Here is a 21,468-nt window from a genome sequence, read left to right on the forward strand (position 1 = left end):
CTTCCTTTGACATCAGTATTCGTCATCAGTGATGTCGTGAGAAATATATTGGTTAACCTCGATATTTTTCATATTTTTGTTGACTATTCCAAGGATTGACTAGCGTAAGGCTTATACAAGATGCACAAACCACTTCTGACACTGGCGTTCACTTAAGTACTCTTCACTATAAATACCAAACAAATTTTGATTAGGTTGCACTATATTTTAATGACTTTGTGAGATCCGTATTTGAATGTACAATAATTGATAATAACTAATAATTTGAATTGTCTGAGAAAACTAATGACACTACCTTTATATTCGGGCTGTATAATGTGACCTGGAACCGAAATTACTTAATCTATTTTGTTTCAAATATTACACCGTTGTCATTTTTAGCTTTATCGTCGACCTAAATAAGGAAGAGTGTAAATGGGAATTAAAGCAATAGCTATTAATGACCAATACCAATATTAAAATTGTTTTACTTACGTTTCTTTCCTCCGTTTCGACTATGAGATGGTTGTTTTTCAGTGTCATCGTGATGATACTTCCGTTGAGATTATTTGGTCTATTCGATGATGATGTTGACATTTCATCACAAATTTCCACGGCATCGCTTATGAATGTCATGTGGGCATCATTCGAACTCTAAAAGTACAGTAGCATATTTTAATTTTACAATAAAAACTATAACAAATCCAATATTAATCAAGTATATTTTGAATCAATTAATAGTTCAGTAAGTAGATAATAATAAAATTATTAATAATTATTGTTAGATAAAGTTAGCAAAATTTAGCTAATAAGTTGACAATATTTTTAATAGATGGAATAAATAACGTTAATAATATTTAGAAATATTATATTGTCGTAATTATGATTAGTTATTTTAAACATACCCAAAAAAACAAGTTACACTAACAGTATTCAAACAGCCTACAACAAGTTTCCTTTAATATTGTAAAATATGTCCAAAAAATATCGAATCTTACAATGTACAAAGCGAAAGTCAATAACAACGTATAGTAGTCAATATTGCCCATGTAAATTGTGTTATAGGAGATGTTTGCGCTTTCAATGAAATGATCAATAATCTTCTCGAGCACAGCATAAACATTATTTATAATATTTTTTTATTAATCTCTTTGAACGTCAACAATTTGCCCGTGGGCAATAAGTATTGTTGTTTGATTTCCGTTATATAATATAACCATCCTAACATGTAAAAAATTACTTCAGTAAATGATCTGCTGTACAACTTAAAATCTAAATCTTATTCTAGATACTATTCTAACCTATTTTAGAGTCTATCCTAACTTCTAATGAGTATTCTAACTTATTCTAGAAATTATTAAATGTGTCTATTAATCAGTTCGTATGGTAGTTTGCTTTTGAGCCTACGCACTTCACTGTCATCGCGTACATTTAACTGTTTGGCGAGTGCATTGGAATGTACTAATACTTTCGAATGTACCAATACTTAATAATGTCTTTCAGAGTACTTCGCACTATCACTTCAAATCACACTCGTTATGGGTTCTATGGGTATATTGCGTTGAATCAGTTTGTTGGATACGTAATTTGGGGCATCGACGATGACTCGCAACACTTTATTCTGGAACCTCTGAAGGATATCTATATTAGTTATCTATATTAGTTTTGCTAGTAATACCCCACAATTCAATATCATAGGTCCAGATGAGCCTAAATATTGACTTATACAGCAAAACCTTGTTATCTAATGATAATTTAGATTTACGCTCTATAAACCAATACATTTGGTTTAGTTTAAGCCCAAGCTGTTTGCGTTTTGTCACTATATAGTTTTTCCATGTCAGACGTCGGTGAAAATGCATTCCCAGATATTTAACGTTGTCTGTTTGAGAAAGATCATGATTATTGAATTTTACTGACGGACATGTTCTTCTACAAAGGGTAGATTTTGTCTCAATTGCTTTGATACGCCACGTTTCAACCACAATTCGACTTTGTTAAGATGAAGTTGGAAGTTTCTTGTGGCTAATATTGGATCCTCGTGTGACGACAAAACGGCTGTATTGTCAGAATATGTTGCAACAGTAGTGTTTCTTGATGTCAGTAAGTCAGCTGTAAACATAGGATATAAGAATGGGCCGAGAACACTGCCCTGCGGAACACCCGAATATATGGGCTGTAGGTCAGTGTATTCGTGACCCTGTTTGACAACAAAATGTCTGTCTGTGAGGTACGATTTCATTGTGCCACACGTGTCGAAGGCCTGAGAAATATCTAGAAATGCAGCGGAGCAATATTTTTTATCGTTTAAGTTTTTGTTAATTTGGTTGACTAATTTATGTATTTGTTCTGCTGTTCCGTGTTCATTACGGAAGCCAAATTGATGGTCTGGAATAATATTGCTCTCCTCTGCGATTAATGTTAGTTCCTTAAAGTATAGTTTTTCGCAAAGTTTTGAGATGACAGGTAACAGGCTTATAGGACAATAAGATGAGACATTCTAATTTTTTCCCAGGTTTAAGAATCATAATGATTTGTTTTATAAGTTAATGATTTTGTTTAAGAATCATAATGATTTGAGCGAATACCAAGTACTAATAAATAGAAAATAATTAAGTCTTAGCATGGCACTAATTATGAATGTTCATAATTTGATGCACTTTCCTGAGAACTCTTTCAAGAATCATTCCTAGCCCAGGTATTGTTGTCAACTTTAATGGGTGGATTACGTTGTTGAGGTTTTGGAATCTTTTTTGTTACTTTTCAGAGAGAATATTCCGTTGCATCAGTTGGCGTTAAGATTCTAAATTGTTTTGAATTCCTTGATTTGGTCTTTATTTATTAGCTCTTTCTGCTCTTTTGTGACCTTGTTGAATTTTCTCTTATTTTCTTCTGTTCTGTTTTGTTGCCAGATTTTTCGCAGTTTTCTCTTTTCAGCAATGTTTTGTTTAATTGTAGATGAAATATAATTATAATTAAACTTTTGATATGTCGCTCTATTAGATGTTACGTACCATGCGGCCTCTTGTATATTTTTTGTTATATTTTTTGTTATATTTTTTGCTGCTATTTCTGTATCTCTTTCTGTTTTGAGAGGTAAATTTAGTGATAACAAACTGTCTAATTTTCTCTAAATAATGACAAGTTGGTTTTGGTGTTATGCAAAGAAGGTGATTTTATTTTTGATAATTTTTGAGTTCACAGTTATAATAACTGGTGAGTGATCAGATGATATATCGAAGCATGATTCAACTTTGCACGTTTTGGTATCAATATTTTTTGTAACAAAAAAGTCTATGGTATAGCGAATTTTCTTTCTATCTAACGGCCAATATGTTGTCTCACCAGTAGAAATATGCTGTAAATTATGTGCCTTCATTGCTTTGACCAATCCTCTGCCTTTTGGTGTTATTAGTCTACAACCCCACACAACATGTTTTGAATTGTAGTCTTCTCTGGCAATGAATCTATTAGCCAGCGTGTTAAAGAAACCGTGGTGTTGTTCTGTCTTGTTGTGTTTATGTGGACAATATATAGCACTAATTGTTAATGGCCCATGCATTTCTTTAATGGTTACACTGGTGGCTTCTAAATATGCCTCGCTGAATTTCTTTCTTTCACAATGTCTGATGCTTTTACGGATAATTATAGATGTTCCTCCATTTGGGTGTTTTGTGTGATACAGCTTGTATTTCGGAATCCGTAAATAATTTCTATCCGTGAAATGTGTTTTGGATACCATCATGATATCAATATTTTTTTTCATATAAGAACATTTTAAACTCCCTGGCATATTGCTGGAGTCCATTAACATTCCAGACGGTTATTTTGTATTTGTTGTAGTGGCTATCAGTCATTAGGCTAGTTTGGTAACGACGACGGTGAGTAAATTCATCATTGTACTCATTTGTTCCATAAGTTTTCCCATCATTTCCTCTAATTTACTAATAGTACTATAGGTTCAGTGGTGATCGGCGTTGTCTGCTTATTAGGTTGGGTCTGACTGTTGGTTACTGCGTGTGCGTATGAGATATGAGGAAGTTGTATTGGTACTTTAGGCGAGTTAAATGGTATGGGCTATTTATAATATAGACATGGACAAACAGAAGGAAAAGAAAAACATATATTGAAAGATCTCTAAGACAATTTCCTAATTCAAATGTTATATTAGACAATAACAATATAATTTTATCATCAAATTCTGACTAGAGATTTTTCACAATTTTATAAACATATATAGAATCACAGCAAAACAGATATTAATATAATTATTAACACCATTATCAATAATCACTACCGACATCAAAGTTGATACCTCTCAACGAGAAATAAAACACTGTATGGCACAGTGTGGCTATTTCCATATTCTGCCATATTCTATAATTTAATAATACATAATTTAATATAAATTAATTTTATATCCTTTAAAATTGTTACATTTAACAATAGAAATTATATCAATATATCAATATAAAATACTATTCTATATAATTATTTTTATTTTATTTAGTTTTTTATATTCCGTTATTTTTATTTGTTCGTAAGTAGTACAAATATATGCAGCAAATTATCATTAAATATGAAAAATATTTATTTTGAATTTATTCTCGTCATCATTGCATACAACTTAATCGTAAACCGAGTTTATGCACTTTTTACAACCAAAATTCTCATACGATAGAGATCTAAAAGGATCTCTTTTCGGTTATGCTATAAACAACTACTATACTTATTATAAAAACTTCTAAGAAAAACAATAAACCAAAAGTTGTAAAACAAAAACGTTGAAATATTCTCTCACTTTTTACGACCGCTATATGTTGCCGATTTTTTAAACTTAATATCACGGCGTATCTGTCATCTAACAATTAAAACACAGTTATCTGTGCAATGTTTTGCTAATTATTTATGTGCTGTATATTTTATTGTGAATCATTAAATAACCCGATATTTTGAAATAGAATATCCGAATATGTGTAATGGTGGTTTATATTGTTAGTTAATTGTAAATTAAATTAAGTTTCTATGAAGCAATATAAAAATAAATTTTGTTGTCTCCTTTTTATGTTCCAATCCCATAATTGTTTAGAAATTAGCCTGATTCTTCTACCAAGTAAACAATTCAAAAAACAGTTACTATTTCCACAGTAAATATATCGATGTAAATTGACGAAGGTAAATATTGCTTGCATGTATTTCGATCAGCGATATCTATTGATGAAAATGATGAAAATATATCATTGTAACTGTTAAATTATATAGCTTTAACAATTCTCTACATGTTTTTATGACGGGAAGTTCAGGAAAATTAACAAAAAAAAGGCTACCACACGAGCTGATTCAAAATGCTGTTTTTAATCGTTTCAACATGACGGTATGATAATGAGAATAGTTTCATGTGGCATATTCTAACTAGCGATAAAAAATTAGTCTACTGTGGCAATCTTAAACTAAAATCATGTATTAGTTCGGAAGAGACATCCACTGAACTCACCAGACATAGCGACTTCAGATCGATGCATTATTACTTAGCTGGTATAAGGTTTTGAAATACTGAAAGTGGGAAAGTTAATAGATGATTGAATCGTTGCCAAACTTACAACGTATTTTCAAAAGATCGAAATCAGAGCAACGCAGAGTACATAGAACCACCTAACATTAACTATTATAATAACTAATTTAAATAGTTTTGCTTGAGGGGCCATGCATTGCATTATATATGGAATATAACATATCTCAAATATCCACCAGGACTTTTTACAGTTATGCAGATCTTAGTAGTCTCTTAGTTCATTGACTCGGCTCGCAGACTCGGTTTAATTCAAGTCAAATGGCACAATCTTGGTAGATTTTTTTGTCCAAATTAAATGATTGGCCCAGATTAAATGATAAAATGACTTAAATGATATGATCGTCCTGTAGGGTTTACCATTAACAGTGAGAGCCTCACCAATGTCCTTTTCGACGAACTAGAACCACAATCCATGACCAACTAGTCAACAGTAACTTTTTGTGAATGTATTACTACTTAGTAAATGTACTAATTATGTTTGTTAACATTCATTCGAAAGTCCCTGCTCGCCAAAAACTACTTTTCAGTCGCTTGGGCACTAGTTTTGTAATTTGGCATTAACAATGAGAACCAAACCGAAAATTTTCTAAAGAATTCTGATTGTTTAAAATTTGTGAATGTTCTAGGCAAAAGTGTAAAATCCGACAAGGAAAATGATCCCAGTCACGCCAGTAACCAGGCTGGGTAAGACCGGATGTCTTCTGGGATGATTTCTAAAGTTGGTCACTCGCCTTAAGTCACGGCCTAGGCTTAATGCTGAGGACCGTGGTTCGGAGCCCACGTTAAATTTTAGGCCCAGTCCATATAAACCCCTAGTTAAGTAAGTATGTTACAACAGTAAAACAGTATCGAACGCAGTTATTTAATTTTAAGCAATGTTATTTAAAATTTTGTGTTATTTTTGGTTATTCCTATTAAAGGTATTACTATTAAAGAGTTGTGGAAAGTTTAGATAAAAAAAAAACGATTAAGAGTAGTATCGTCGCGTAAATTTATATTTTACATTTTTTGTAAAGAGAACAACTTGATATGCCGGCTTTATTGGAAGGTATAATGTACAACCGTGAAAGAAAAACCCCACATAAGTGAAAATTTCACCCCAACATAGATTATAAAGTTCGAGAATAACAAGAATCGTTTGTCCACTTTATTTGCAAGATGTTTAAAATTTCTAAATCAACTCTTGATTTAATTAGATGTCTGGTGAAAAGAGAATTACTACGAAAAATTGTTCGTGCTTTAGAACTGATAATTGATATCAGGTGATTCTAAAGGTTATTAAGAATTTTCTATAAATTTTAGTGGTATTAACATCTGATTCATTTCAGGTTTCTTTACTAAATAATGCATCAAGAATTAAAATGAATGTTGCAATGAATATTAATAATTATAAAATGGTTTCACAGAATTTTAAATGGTGTATTGGTGAGTCATTAGTTCCCACGTGGGGCATAAGACAAAGCAGAAAGCAATAGAAAAACGAGAGCCCTAGAAGGCAAATTAAAAATGATAATGGGATAAATATTAAATGTAGATAAAGAAATTATTCTTTAATGAGCCTGGTGTATTTATTATTTTTGTAATATATATTTTATGTAATAAATATGGACAAAAAATAAATATGATAAAATAAACTATTTAAATGGGATAAATAGAAAAAATTATGAATTATAAACAGTAAATTTGTAAGCATTTTAAAGCATTGACACATATTAAAATATTTAACTATTAATGTTATAAGATTTGTGACTACATGACATTTCATTGTTTGTAAATATTTATTACTTTATTTATTATTTCATATTTATGTTTATAACATAAAAATAAAGTTACAGTTCTTCATCCTACTTATGATACTTTATTATAATGTTCAGTGATGTTATTTAAACTTATCAATACTTTAACGATTACTGAAACTAGATTGGAAATTAGATTTAATTAAATACCATTTAAAAAAGGTTAGTGGTTAGTTCTTGCGATAGTTGTTTTAATATGTTTTAGTATACAAACCTTTATTATTTTAATTAATGTATATATAAAATGCATTTTTGATCTTATATTGAAGATATTGGGAAAATAAGTTTTAGTAATATATCATTTCTCATCAATTATTCCCTTTATTCTATTACGAGAGAAAAATTATTAATTTAATAAATTTCGACAGTGCTATCACTAGTTAATACTAATAGTTATTATATAAATATGCATTTATTAATATAAATATATTATAGTTTATATAATTATAACTAGTTTATTTTCAAGTTATTTATAGACCAATAAAATCAATTAATCTTATTTGTCAAGACTGACCTTATACTAAATATTATTAAATTGACATATACGAATTAAAATATACGAATATGCATGGCTTTCTAGAAAAAAAGACCCTGTGTCTCCCACATCGCTCGGCGGCATCGCATTTTATCTCTTTCTAATGGTGGTAACGCGCACTGGCAAACACATCTGCCCGCCAAATTATGCGTAAAAAAATACTCGTGCAATGCAAAAGTGCAACGATTCGAATTGAGGTCACCGAAGCATCAAGGCCATTTTATTTGGCATCAGCGATTATCGGCTCGCTCTTGTTGGCGCGCTGGTGTGCGTGTATATGCGCCCGAGTTCGGATCCAAATGTTTTATTTCGGCTTTCTCTCCTACGCTCCTTTGGGTTTTGTTACATGGACCATCGAAATACCACTATGTCGAAGCCGTACATCGAGGAGAAAGGGTTTTCGATGTTTTGCAATTGTTTTTCAATTAATGGGCGTGATAAACGAAAGCGCCATCTGCGCTATTTTCATTTCAATATAAGCAAATTGATACAAAGTGTTGAAATGTTCAGTTGAATTATAAAATAATATATCAGCAAATGCTAATATTGTGGAGCATTTACTGAGGCGCTGAGTTTAAACTTAATTTGAACGAGTCATAATCCGACGACGATGAACGCTCTGATCACCCAAGAATTAAAATATTTAAAAAAGTCCACAAAATAGTTTAAAAAGTGAAGAGACTATTTTAACGTAGATTAATTCTGTTTGCCAGCGAATCGTGATCAATCTAACAGCATCGACAGAAACGTCAATTCTGAAGTTAAAAATTCAATTCTTCACCTTCGAGCTTCATTTAAGTGATTATAAAACTTCAAGTCGGTTCTTATGGAATGTTTCAAACTGGCGTTAGAAAAACGTGTTTTGTTAATTTGCATTTACGTAAAAAAATGCTACTGTTACCGCCAATAAAAACGAATTCCCTTTGATTATGTATGTGTTGATAGGTGACGTTTTGTTGATTTAGGACGGAGACAAATTAACAGCTTGAAGTTCTTAGATACTTTAGAGTTCTATTCATTCACATTCATTTAACATTCTAGAAACAGTTCCTTGATTATCTATAGAGTAAACTCAAATGTATTTAATCACTAAAATGACATTTATAAATTGTATTCGTTAGGCAAATATATTATGTAGTTTAATTAAATGTCATTGTCGATATCTTATTGAAAATAATACTTAAATGTTTTCATTGGCTACGAACCTGGGGGCTATCTTGGAAATGATTCATAGTTGGAAGGAGGATATTTCATATAACTTATCGTTACTTCCATTAATGTTACACCAAGACTGTTGATATTTCATTTGAGGTTTGTTCCATACTAATTTTGAATTTAGCAGATATTCTTAAAATGACTTCACTTCAAGAAGTGGAAGGAAAAGGGTTCCTTTCTATTTTGATCGATCTATAGAAAAAACCTAATGGTAAATAAAATAATTTGGGCACTCATAACAATATGGTGCTTGTAAACAAAATATTAAGACACTTTCGCCAAGTATAATAAAATACTGTATATTTTAATATTTTGTTACAGTTCAATACAGTATCCATTAACAATAAAATAGTTATATGTATTTTATGAAAACTGTAAACTAAAAGTTCTATTTAACTGTGATCTCAAACTTTCAATTTGCACTAAACACATTAGCCTTTACTATTTGCGCCTGCTTCAATTTCCGGCATTCTTATCTGTCAATTCAGTGACATGCGCTGTTATTTATCGCTTTAGCTTAATTTTAGATATACTTTATTCTTGAATTGGCAGTGACGATAACCTTTTAATTATTAATCGACCCTCGACCAGAAGGCCAAATTTATCCATGATGCCGCACAGTTTGTTGATCAACTAGGCAGTGGTCAATGACGTAATTGTACAGATTGGATGTAATATTCTATTAATTAGACCTTAGCTAAAATAAAATCAGTTCATTGTAACCTAACAATTTTTATACTTGAATAACGAAAACAATTATAAGCCTTAATGGGAGAGTCCCTTTGTTTATTAAAACTTTTTATCATAAATAACTCAGTTCAACCCCTGTTCATTTCTGATTATACTTTTAAATTTAATAAAGACCCTTAATGGTCAAAATAGTAAAATAATTAATTTATTGAATATTTCCAAAACTAGTACTAATTTTTTAAAACGGGCTACTGATTTGATTTCAGCCTCCAATTTACCTATAAACAACTTTTGTTTTCTCATGTCCAAATCCCTGTATACTTGCGAAATTATATTAGCTCAACAAACTAATTGAAAAATAATGTAGACGCAAAATTAGCTTAAAACTAGAACTCGTAAACAACAGTGCGTGTTATCGGGGGACATCTCACTGAAATGAGGATACATTACTCCGCAACATCTCCGGATTTGGCTCCAAAATAACATATAAATAAACATTACCAAAAAAAGAAAAAAATTGTTCAAATCAAACACAGCCAATGTAGTTAAAACAAAACGAAAAAGCCACCACTATATATAAAAGCAGTAAAATAAATTTTTCTAAAAATCTCCAAATATCATCGCTACTATCCTTGATCCACAATCTCCATTAATAAATTGACTACCTCGAGCTTTCGATTAACATATTGTACATTTACTAGCCTAAAACAAATGGATGATCGTACTTTATAGGTGAAAGACATCTTAGTCAATACATCATTATATTTACAAAAGAATAATTTATTTACTTATACTATTATATAATAATGCATTGTATTTTCCTTATCATTACATCATTAGGGTGTCGTTGATAGTTTTATATTTTGTTTATTTGATCCAGGTCTACTTTTGTTAGCAAATTTAATTATTTCAAAGTATTACTGTACACTGTTCTTATATCTTGTATTTCACATTCTTCGATTTTTACTCTCAACAAATTCTAGCTACATCTTAGCTATAAAATAAAATTTAAATCATTATTAAAATATATCATGTTTAAAATAAATGTCTCATTATTACCAGTTACTACAGTTTTTGTTACTATTCTTGATGGACAAACCTCATTAATGATTTGACCACTTCCAACAGAACAAGAATCATTTTCTTCTCTGTTCTTGTTATCATTAAATTTTAGCATATGTTGATACCTATTCCAGGTCGCTGAAAATGATGTGTTATAAATTTGCAGCTAAAATTCCCACTATAAATAAAGTATATGCTGTTTGGATTTAACGTTAGATGCTAATTAACGAGTTTGTTAAGCAACTTTTAAAAATTTAACCTTACATTCTGCACTTACCCTTATTCTTCCATATTTTAGAACCAATGTATGCTAGGTCACCAAGAATAAAACAACAATTTAATTATTATTAGTATAGAATTATTAATGTAACGCAAAATCGATCGGCTCGAAAAGATTGGACTGCCGTTAGAAAAGGAGAGTGCGCATGCGTCAAATCCGGAGATATTGTGGAGCAATATATCCTACTGAAATGACAGCGAGAATATTAGTAAAATAAGGTCAATTACAATTTTAAAACAATTACAGAATAGTAATAACGTAAACCGCAATAGTAGAGTAGCATTCGTAGCAATTTCACAAGTCCATCATTATCGGAACGGAAAAGCGATATTAAGAAATTTTTGACTAATAGAAACCAGAAGAACGCCCATCCAATTTCGTACAGTGTATCAAACATTTGCGGTCTTCCCCAAAAGAAAAATAACCCAAAACTAGTAGAATATTATAAGCTGCTGGTACAGCTGGCTGTCCTTCTTAGAAATTCCCCATTCTTCCCAGAAGCCTTACATAAGACGTTTAGCAAATGTCTCGCATTTGGTAACCCCCTTACCAAAATTGGGGTTATTGACATGGGATGATCCATTAAAAAAAGAAAGAATACGAGCGCACGCACGCCACGTAATTTGCCCAAATTGCCACATTTCTTTGACCAAAACTGTGCATTATTTTGAAAGTTTCTGTTTCGTCCTTTTTCCTTCCGCCTCGAGCCACGATCGCGTTTGGTCGTCCACTTTTTGTTCCTGTTAGACCCATCGTTTTCAACACATTTTTAGCCCATCTGCATAGTAATTTACTAATGATGCGAAGGGCGTTCCATTTTTTGACGCAAATTGATGAATCGCTGACGAGTATATTATGTTCTTAATGAGAGGAGACGCTGCAATTTATTTCACTGAATCGTTCTTATTTATGCCATTACGAGGGTAATCTCAAAATGATTCAATATCAATCGTAAACGAATCAAATAGCGAAACAATTCTGACAATTTGTACATATGTCAGTAGCATACATGTAAAATCGAACGGGCATTTTAACCACCTGTCCGAAGCAGGTGCGTTTTACAGTTTACTTGAAAATCGTTAAATACAACTTTTGTCACAAACAAAATTTAATGGTCACGGAAAATATGCCTTGCCTTATTACAAATATATTTAATAAAATAATATTTTGTTAAACCAAATTATTTTTATATCATAAATAGATTGTGAATCAAATTCGTAGGGTTTTTCATAATTATTTTTCGAAATCATTGTAGATATCCAGGAAGCTGCTTGAACTAATACCTCAGAAATTAAAAAAACAATTAAAGAATAAAAAAATGATATTGGAAAATATACGAAGAAAATCAAATTAAAGTGAAAGTTTAAGCACTCAACAAGACTAAACTTAAAATTATTTCAAGGAATGCTTCGTGTACTTTAGAAACGATTACTAATCTAACATCAACTTGTCTTCTTTTCTTAATAATCTTATCGGGACTTCTTGATAAATAAGTTTATTTTGGTTATTGACTTATCGCTTTGCAACTCCACCGTATATCTAAAACTGGTAAATTGGACACACAACAATCAACAAATACTGAAAATATGCTTTGATATGCGGAACTTTACATCCACAAAATTTAGAAAATGTTACCAAAGAAACCAAGTGAAGACCTACACTCTTACATCTCAACCATAATATTTAGAGCTAAATAAGAGGAAGCCTATTGGATAATAAAAGAAACTAAGCTGTTGCATCGCAGAGAAGTTTGAATAGGTCTCGGTGTAAATTGGACACACAACAATCAACAAAAACTGAAGCTTACGCTGACCATTCAATGTACTCCAGATAAAAATCACTTTGAATATAATAAAGTGTGTCCAATAAAGTGAAATTCAACGATTCATCTAGTCACGACAAAGAAAGTCATTAAGTTATTTAAACAGCTATCAACTCAAAGATTGTACCAGGGTATCAATTAATAACCGGACATTTCGCATTTCGACTAAAACATGTCCCAGATGTGTGGAAGAGAGCTGAAATTATTACAACCCCAAAACTAGAAATCCGTAAAATAAACTAAAATTTTACAGATTTATTTCACTGCTACCGGTAATAGCTAAGGTATTTGAATAAAACGATTCAACCACTTTTTGAAAGAAAAATGTTAATACTTGCCTGCCCCTCAATTTCATTTTCATTCAACAATTAACCAGGTGCATAAAATAAGAGACGAGATGAATAGTACTGTATCCCATCTAGCAACACCATAAGTATCTTGGGATGCATATCGATGCGAAACTCCATATGCATTAAAAAGAGAAGAAAGTACTGGAGTTGAAAAATATTGCTTAAATAGAATATTATCCGTATATAATAAGTTGTAATTTGGAAATATTCTGCGAAAAGTAACATAAAATACAGATTTTTCGAAACAAAAGCATCGTGGATACAACCTGATTATGATACTCTTACTCAGGAAATAAATAAAATCTCAAAGAGCTATGAGGGCATCCTCCAATCTTATTTTAAAAGCGGATTTGTAGCAACTCTTAGTTTTTCTGGTAGCAAATGAATTTTAGATTTGATAAACATTTTTGCTATTGGGATTGTCATTGTAGATCCAATTTTTATCACCAGTACGCCATCCCTATACTGAGAGGGTTCTTCTCATCGCTTTGGAAATAGTCGATTCTTATCAACTGCTTAGTTGCCTGAATATATTTGAGCTTGACCTGTATTATCGCCGAGTAAGTCTGGCAATATTTAGCCTTCAATTATTTTGGTCCTCCTGACCATTGACATCAAAATTATTACTTCTAGTTGAAACCGAAACCGATATTGGTATATTACTGAACATCATCCTCATAAGTTTCTAAAAATATTTGATGAATACAAAAATTAGTAAGAATATCCAAAAAATTTTGACCGTTCCATTGTTACATTCTGTATACAGTTAATAACTCAATAACTCTAAATAAAAGGGAAAACTGTTCATTAATACTACGCATTTGGACCAATATATATCGCTGACAGAAATACATGCAAACACCTAATTTATACAGCGCCTAGTTATTCTTCATTCATTCAGTAGACTTTTTAAGTGCATTTTAACGTAAACTCAGCGTTTTGTGTATAATGAAAGGTTCCGTTCATATTGTTTACGGTTAAGTCACGTGGAAACAAAACTTGGAGTTTCTTTTCGCATATAACTTTCCAACGATGCAATCTGTTCATTTAGTAAATGCTCAAATATCTACCCTAAATGTGTGTAAATGTTAAGACGCGTTTACCATTATTATTTTAAAAATGGGTTCGCATTTCAACAAACATGAATTTTCGCTGAACAAATATATCTTGCTTATAGTACGTATCGATTTCCTAATATTATTTTAATTATTCTTTAAATTATTTTGATATAACATATTTTAGATATACCTCTATAACTTGGTAATGAAGCATACAAACACAATAGAATAATTAGATGCTGTAAAGTAACCAATAAATTAATTAGCAACAAAAGTTAACAGAAAAAATACATTTTAGTTTATAGGCGTTAAGTTTATTTTATACGAAAAATTGGTGAACCACCTCTAGGGTTGATTTTGAAAACAGTAGGGAGAAGAAAAAAACAGAGTAATGGTGGTGTGCAAATGTCACCTTATTTTAATTGTTATGTGCCCATCCTCTATAATAATCACTATAGTAAAAGGCCAAACAATTAAAAATAAAACCTTTATTATAATGGTTCTATTTATCATTTATTTCTACTACTGTGGATGACTCTAATCTATCTGCAGACAATATCGGAATGCGGAAACGAAAAAAGAGCGCGTACATGCCCTTAGATTTAACCTCGAAAACTACCTCTGGAAGGGTTATGTTAACTTTTGATGCAATAGACGCAGCACGTAAAATAAATTAAATATTTTGTAGTCGTTGAAAAAGGTAATTTACATTAAACAAGTAGACCCTCATATAAGTTGAGGGATGTTTAAGAGATTCTGTTGTTTATACAAAACTGCGATATAATCGTTTGGTTATATTTTTATATCAGTTTGCTTTCCTTCATCCTCATAGCATTTTGTTTTGTTTGCTAATGGTTCATGAATCTTTGAAATAAAACAATGTTGCAATTACATTCGAGTTCTCAAAATTCGAGGATATGCTTTTTAATGGAATAAACCAACCTTTCTGATAACAGAGTCTTCAAATCATCTAACTTCCAAACCATGAAACGTTACATATGTTTTATATTTATTAAATTAATGACTGACCACTGCTTCTCAAATTCGCCAATCTTGCATAATATCATCCAATTTATGGTTCTTACAGGTTAGACCTCGTAAAATGGGATCGAGATCTCGCGAAATTTTGATCGGGATCTCTACTCTCAGGTAATATAAGAAAGAACCTCAAAAGGATCCTTCAGAAGGGATCAAATCATTAACAAATTTAATAAATGTCCTCTTTGTTCATGACTGACTTTATTCAATATATTGTGCTGTATTGAAATTGCAGCTTTCGAAAATCTGCGACTGGCCAGTTTTTACATTTGGTATTCTCGTAAACAAATATACTTTTCACTATCCACCACAACTGTTAAAAATAATTTATTTTTTGTTGGCTGGTATTTAATTAAATACATTTTTTATACGTTAACATAAGTTGCGTTCAGTAGTATTATGCTCATATAACTATCTCAATCCCCACTAGGTTTTTGAATTTTTCCCGTTTGGGGCCTGGAACTAAAAGCTGAGAAATAATTATTTATTGACTCATCGTAGCTGCAAACTTTTGTTCTGTTTGAGCAGCTGGCTACTAAGACAGTTATCACGACTTCTAATAAACCTGTGCCAATAATTACTTTTCATTTTTCACGACACACGGTCGACATCAGAACACTATAAATTGATTCTTGTGCTTTGGTATCATTATTCTTTATTGCCATAATAGGTAAATTGAAAAGTCGGCGGCCTGACACATAGATGGCGCTACTAAAATTAAATCCATATGTTTTTTAGTTAGCCCTAAGCCTCGAAAGATGCGTGTATAAATTTGACAGCTGTCAGATCAATACTTTGTGAATTATAGCAATTTGAGTGACGCAACTTTTGTTATTGTGAAAAAAATGGATGAGAAGGAATTTCGCGTGTTGATAAAAGATTGCTTTTTGAAGGGAAAAATACATTTGAAGTAAAAACTTGGCTTGATACCGAGTATCCGGACACTGCCACAGGAAAATCAACAATCAAGGATTGGTATGCTAAGTTTAGACGTGGTGAAATGAGCACCGAAGACGGTGAACGCAGTGGACGCCCAAAGGAGGTTGTTACCTTACCGACGAAAACATTTAAAAAATCCATAAAATGATTTTGAATTGCCGTAAATTGAAATTGAATGAAATAGCAGACACTCTAAAGATATCAACTGAAAGTGTACATTATATCATTCAAAAATATTTGGGCGAGAAAGCTCTGTGCAAAGTGGGTGCCGCGCGAGCTCACTTTTGACCAAAAACAACAACGTGTTGATAATTCGAAGCAGTATTTGAAGATGATCAAGCGTAATAAAGCCGAGTTTTTGCATCGATATGTGACAATGGATGAAACATGGCTCCATCATTTCACTCCGAAGTCCACTCGACAGTCATTCGAGTGGACTGCATACGATGAACCCGCTCCAAAGCATGGGAAAACGCAACAGTTGGCTGGCAAGGTTATGGCGTCTGTATTTTGGGATGCGCATGGAATAATTTTCATAGACTATCTTGAAAAAGGACCGTCAACAGCAACTATTACATAACCTTATTGGACCGTTTGAAGGACGAAATCGCCGAAAAAGGGCCGTAGATGTATAAAAAGAAAGTGCTGCTTCACCAAGACAATGTACCGTGTTTTAAGTCAGTCAAAAACGATGACAAAAATCCATGAATTGGGCTTCGAATGTTCGTCGAATGAAGAGGTGATCGCCAAAACTGAGGCCTATTTTGAAGCAAAGGACAAATCGTACTACAAAAATAGTATTGAAAAGTTGGAGGGTCGCTATAATCAGTGTATCACCCTTGAAGGGAATTATGTAGAATAAAAAAAATTGCCAAAAATGTGTTTTACTATGGTAGGTCGGAGACTTTTCAATTGACCTATTACGTTTAAGCTTTTGTTAGTCAATTGCCATTAGAAACTTTGCTATTCTGTAAACTTAGATAACTCGTGTAGAACTATCGTTCTGAGTCCTGCAACCGATGCATTCAAAATTGAAAAGACCACTGAAATATTTCTGTTTAAATACAATTTCAAGCTCAAGAAAATATCTGTAGAACTTAAGTCATTTATAATAAAACTACATATTTTGTATAGTATTATAGTAAAATGATGCATAAATGTATTCAAACGATTTATATAAATCTGAAAGAAGGCCCAGCTTATATAGAATATTGGTAAGTATACTTAACAAAAAAATAATACAAAAGATATGTTAAATATTATCGCATTACATTGTGCCTTATAAGGTTTCATCGTGATATCTAAGAACATTCTTAGCGATATAAACAAATCTCTAGGTTATATTAAAAAAAACCTTTATTATAATGGTTCTATTTATCACTTACTTCTACTACTGTGGATGACTCTAATCTATCTGCAGACAATATCGGAATGCGGAAACGAAAAAAGAGCGCTTACATGCCCTTAGATTTAACCTCGAAATCTACCTCTAGAAGGGTTATGTTAACTTTTGATGCAATAAGCGCAGCACGTAAAATAAATTAAATATTTTGTAGTCGTTGAAAAAGGTAATAGGTTATATTAAATTAAGTTAAATTAACTCTATTCAAATTAACTCAATATTCAATTCGAATTTCACACAAACCCAATTTGTATAAATTACTAAAATATATTTGTTTCTATTAAAGCTAAAGAGAGAATGTTACAAATATTTTATATAATAATCGGACTATTTTATTATTTTTTCAGTAAAAATGTTCTCATCTCAGTGCACTATGGTCGACTAAATATCGTAAGAGCGAGAACTTCTTTTATTGGACGTGCAAATAGCGTCTCGCCGGTCTGACCTCCAAATCTAAAAATTCCTGAAACAGCAATTAGCAGCTCTTTTCGTAATGACTCGATCAGACCGCGATGGTCGAAATATTCGTCTGTTAACCTACGACGTCCTACAACCGAAAAAGAAAATCTAAGATGCTGGGTAACGACTTTTTAAACAAACAATAGCGGATGTGGATGTCTGTGGTGACAAAAACCCGATCCATGCAGTTCGAATGTGTTTTTTTTTCTTATGTTTTGGTTTTCTCTCAGACAACTGATAATGTGCTAACCTATACAGAGTGATCCACGCCTATTAAATCTATTTACTAATTAATATAAATATTAACTAATATAATTTAAAATGACAAACTTAAATTGGCATCAATTATATTATAAATTAATATAAAAACATAAATGACATATAGGAAATAAGAAACATTTAAAGTACATAAAAATATGTAACAAAATTCCTGGTCCTGGCTGAAGTCTGGTGCTTGATTCGAGTCAAGAAATTATAGGAATGGAATTCTCTAGATATGAGGAGTGTGGCGTACTATATATATTGTATAATATAAAATATTATGACACATTCGCTATCAGATTTCTGTTACTCAGATTTTGATATTGGGATAAAAATTGAAATGCACTACTTTAAAAAAGGTAACGAATTTTGATGGCGGAAAAACGTGGGTCAAGATGGCGAACTGGAATTTGAGACATCAAAACAAAACATTTGTCCAGAATGTCTCATTATTTCATTTGCAAATTCGACACGCAGTAATACACATCTAAGTGAGTAAAAACCTCTAATTTTGAATCCAAAAAGTAATTTAGTGAAAGCTTTGCTTGTTTAAATTAATGACAAAAAATTAATAACGTAGAATGATAATAGAGAGATATGGTGTATTGGAGACGAGTGTAATATTGAAAGATCGTGTTGGAAATGACTTCAGAGGTTCAAATCTGATTCTCTTGATTTCTTCGGTGTGTAATCATTCCTATAGTGTTTTGGTTGCATCTACCAATAATTTTACACCCTTTGTTCTGAAAAATTTGTATTTTATTTATGTTACTTTTCGCGTAACATAGGTAAATTATAACCAGATTTCATTGATATAGATCAATTTTAAAATTCGCTTATACAACTGTAACTTACTATGTACAGATAATTGAGATTTTCTTTCAATTAAATAATTCTATTTTAAACTATTTAAATAACTATTTTATTATATTATTATTATATATTATATAAAATGGTTGATCAACTTTTGCTCTTGGTAATTCATATTTTGGTCCTGCTATTTAACTATTGATGGTTCCGCTTAGAAGACAGAAAACTTCCGACCAATAAAAAAGCTTGAAGATGCAGAATTGAAGATACCGGTGGATGAGGATTGTTTACACTCGGCAAGAACTTGTTCACTCATTCTTTCATACTGCAACGGTCATTACTGAACAAGTGCACAAAAAGAATCTAAGAGCTATTCAGGTTGTAATTTTTAAATTTCTGGGTATGCTTAATTCTGCTTTTTGTCGTAGTACGACATTTTTCTTAATAGCTTCGTTAACTATGGTAATTACTTAAAATAAAAGAGAATATTGTTGAAAAATATTATTGTATTTACACACATTAAAACCTTCCAGAATTTTCTAGAGTCTTTGTACATTTTCGCTTATGGGAAGAATCTTAAAGGTCTTTCTAAACTGTCCAACAGTAGGCTGATATTATTGAGACGCTCAGTTTTCCTTAGTATCTCTTCTCCGTCTCTTTAATTTTCTGCTGAAATCGCCCATCTTGCTCTTCACTCACATCTCCCAAATTTTCGGAAAAGTAGTTTAGGCAGATATGAAGAAAATGTACGTATATAACGTTTTAATAATAATCATTTATCTATCATAGTTTAAACTATATCACTCGACATATGACAACTTTAAAATCAATCCATCCTCCTTTTTGAAGGATCCGTGGTAATGGATCAGATCAGAAGTCGTAAAGCCGGCTTATGTCTGGTTCGACAAAAACACCTTTGCTTCTGAGAGCCCTGGAATGTATTTGAAGCAATCTGCATATTAGGGAAGTGATTTTACAAATTGTTTCATCAATTTTAACTTTATGTGCAGCTGTGGTAAAATAATTTTATGTCAAGGTACCAATGTTTCTTGGAGGATGTTCTTTTTAACTGTATTAATCCCTAAATTGTCCGACTACTTTTGAACCAGTGGTTTGCTCGGTCTCTGCTCGATTCGATAAACACAAGAAGCAAGGGTAATTCTGTTCAAATTTTAAAATCGCCGCATATCTGTCAACAGTGGTTTTCATATTTTACTTTATGAAGAACCAATTCCAAGTTGACATCCTGAAAATTTTTTCCATATAATTTTCATATCTAACACACTAAAGTACCTGGAAATCAGTTAAAAATACTCAAGCAATAGACAAGTGTTATTTATAAGAGATTATCTCAAGAAGTATAAACAGAAGTATAAGTCAGAGTAAACAGTATTAATTTTAATATTATTGCTTCATTTTCATTTTTTATAAGATATTTTTATAATTGATGATATAGATATAAGGTAAAGCCTTAGTAAAATCTTGATTGGAATAATTTTTACAGTATGCGTAAAAAGTGAACTTCAATAAACGGACTAAAAAGTTCACAAATTAGACAACAACTCCTAATATCATTCAGTGATCTGCACTTAGTTAGGGTGCTAATTTAATTCCTCTGATATTATTCTTTTAAGGCTTTTAACTGTTTTTTCTATAGTTTTTAAGTAAACCCCTAATGATTTATGCCACTGTTGTAATGTTTGAATAGGTGATAAATATAATTTTGAAGTAAACAACTTCAATTGCTATTATCTATATCATATTTTGTCAAACATTGCACATTAATTTAACACTGTAAATATTGACTAATGTTACTATCCCATAAAGTAAATAGTAAATATGAAACATATGATTTGTATGAAATTTTTGTTCTAAATGAGTTCAGAAAAATCCTATTAAAATATATACACTAACATTGCATGCATATTCAATATTACCGCAAACAAGTTATAGACAGGATGTTATTTATTTAATATTGAGGTTTGTTTGTTTTCTCTTTTTGGTGCAGTGTCTCGCATGGTCCATTGATAAACCAACGATCGCTTTTAATTTGTCATATGATATTAAATGATGATTATTTCTATGAATTTGTTTAAACAATGTTTTACAATATTATATATTAGTCATTTCTACTCATACATATTTGATTAAACTATGTGATCTTATCAAGTTTTTACAGTCTGGTGTTTTAATGATAAAG

At 31.3% G+C, this 21,468-nt stretch overlaps 1 protein-coding gene across 3 annotated transcripts in view; it reads right to left on the reverse strand.

Moving 5' to 3' along the window:
• Positions 1–21,468, reverse strand: part of LOC143206969 (uncharacterized) — a 65,054-nt gene that overhangs the window by 8,374 nt on the left and 35,212 nt on the right. For all 3 annotated transcript variants that reach the window (XM_076419903.1, XM_076419902.1, XM_076419901.1), the window contains one exon: positions 475–633. In XM_076419903.1, coding sequence (XP_076276018.1) covers positions 475–633 — 159 coding nt within the window. The remainder of the gene's footprint in view (positions 1–474; positions 634–21,468) is intronic.

Source organism: Rhynchophorus ferrugineus, unplaced genomic scaffold (assembly GCF_030347505.1).
Source record: "Rhynchophorus ferrugineus isolate W39M unplaced genomic scaffold, kcgeb_rfMv2 rfM1, whole genome shotgun sequence".
Taxonomy (NCBI): Eukaryota; Metazoa; Arthropoda; class Insecta; order Coleoptera; family Curculionidae; genus Rhynchophorus; species Rhynchophorus ferrugineus.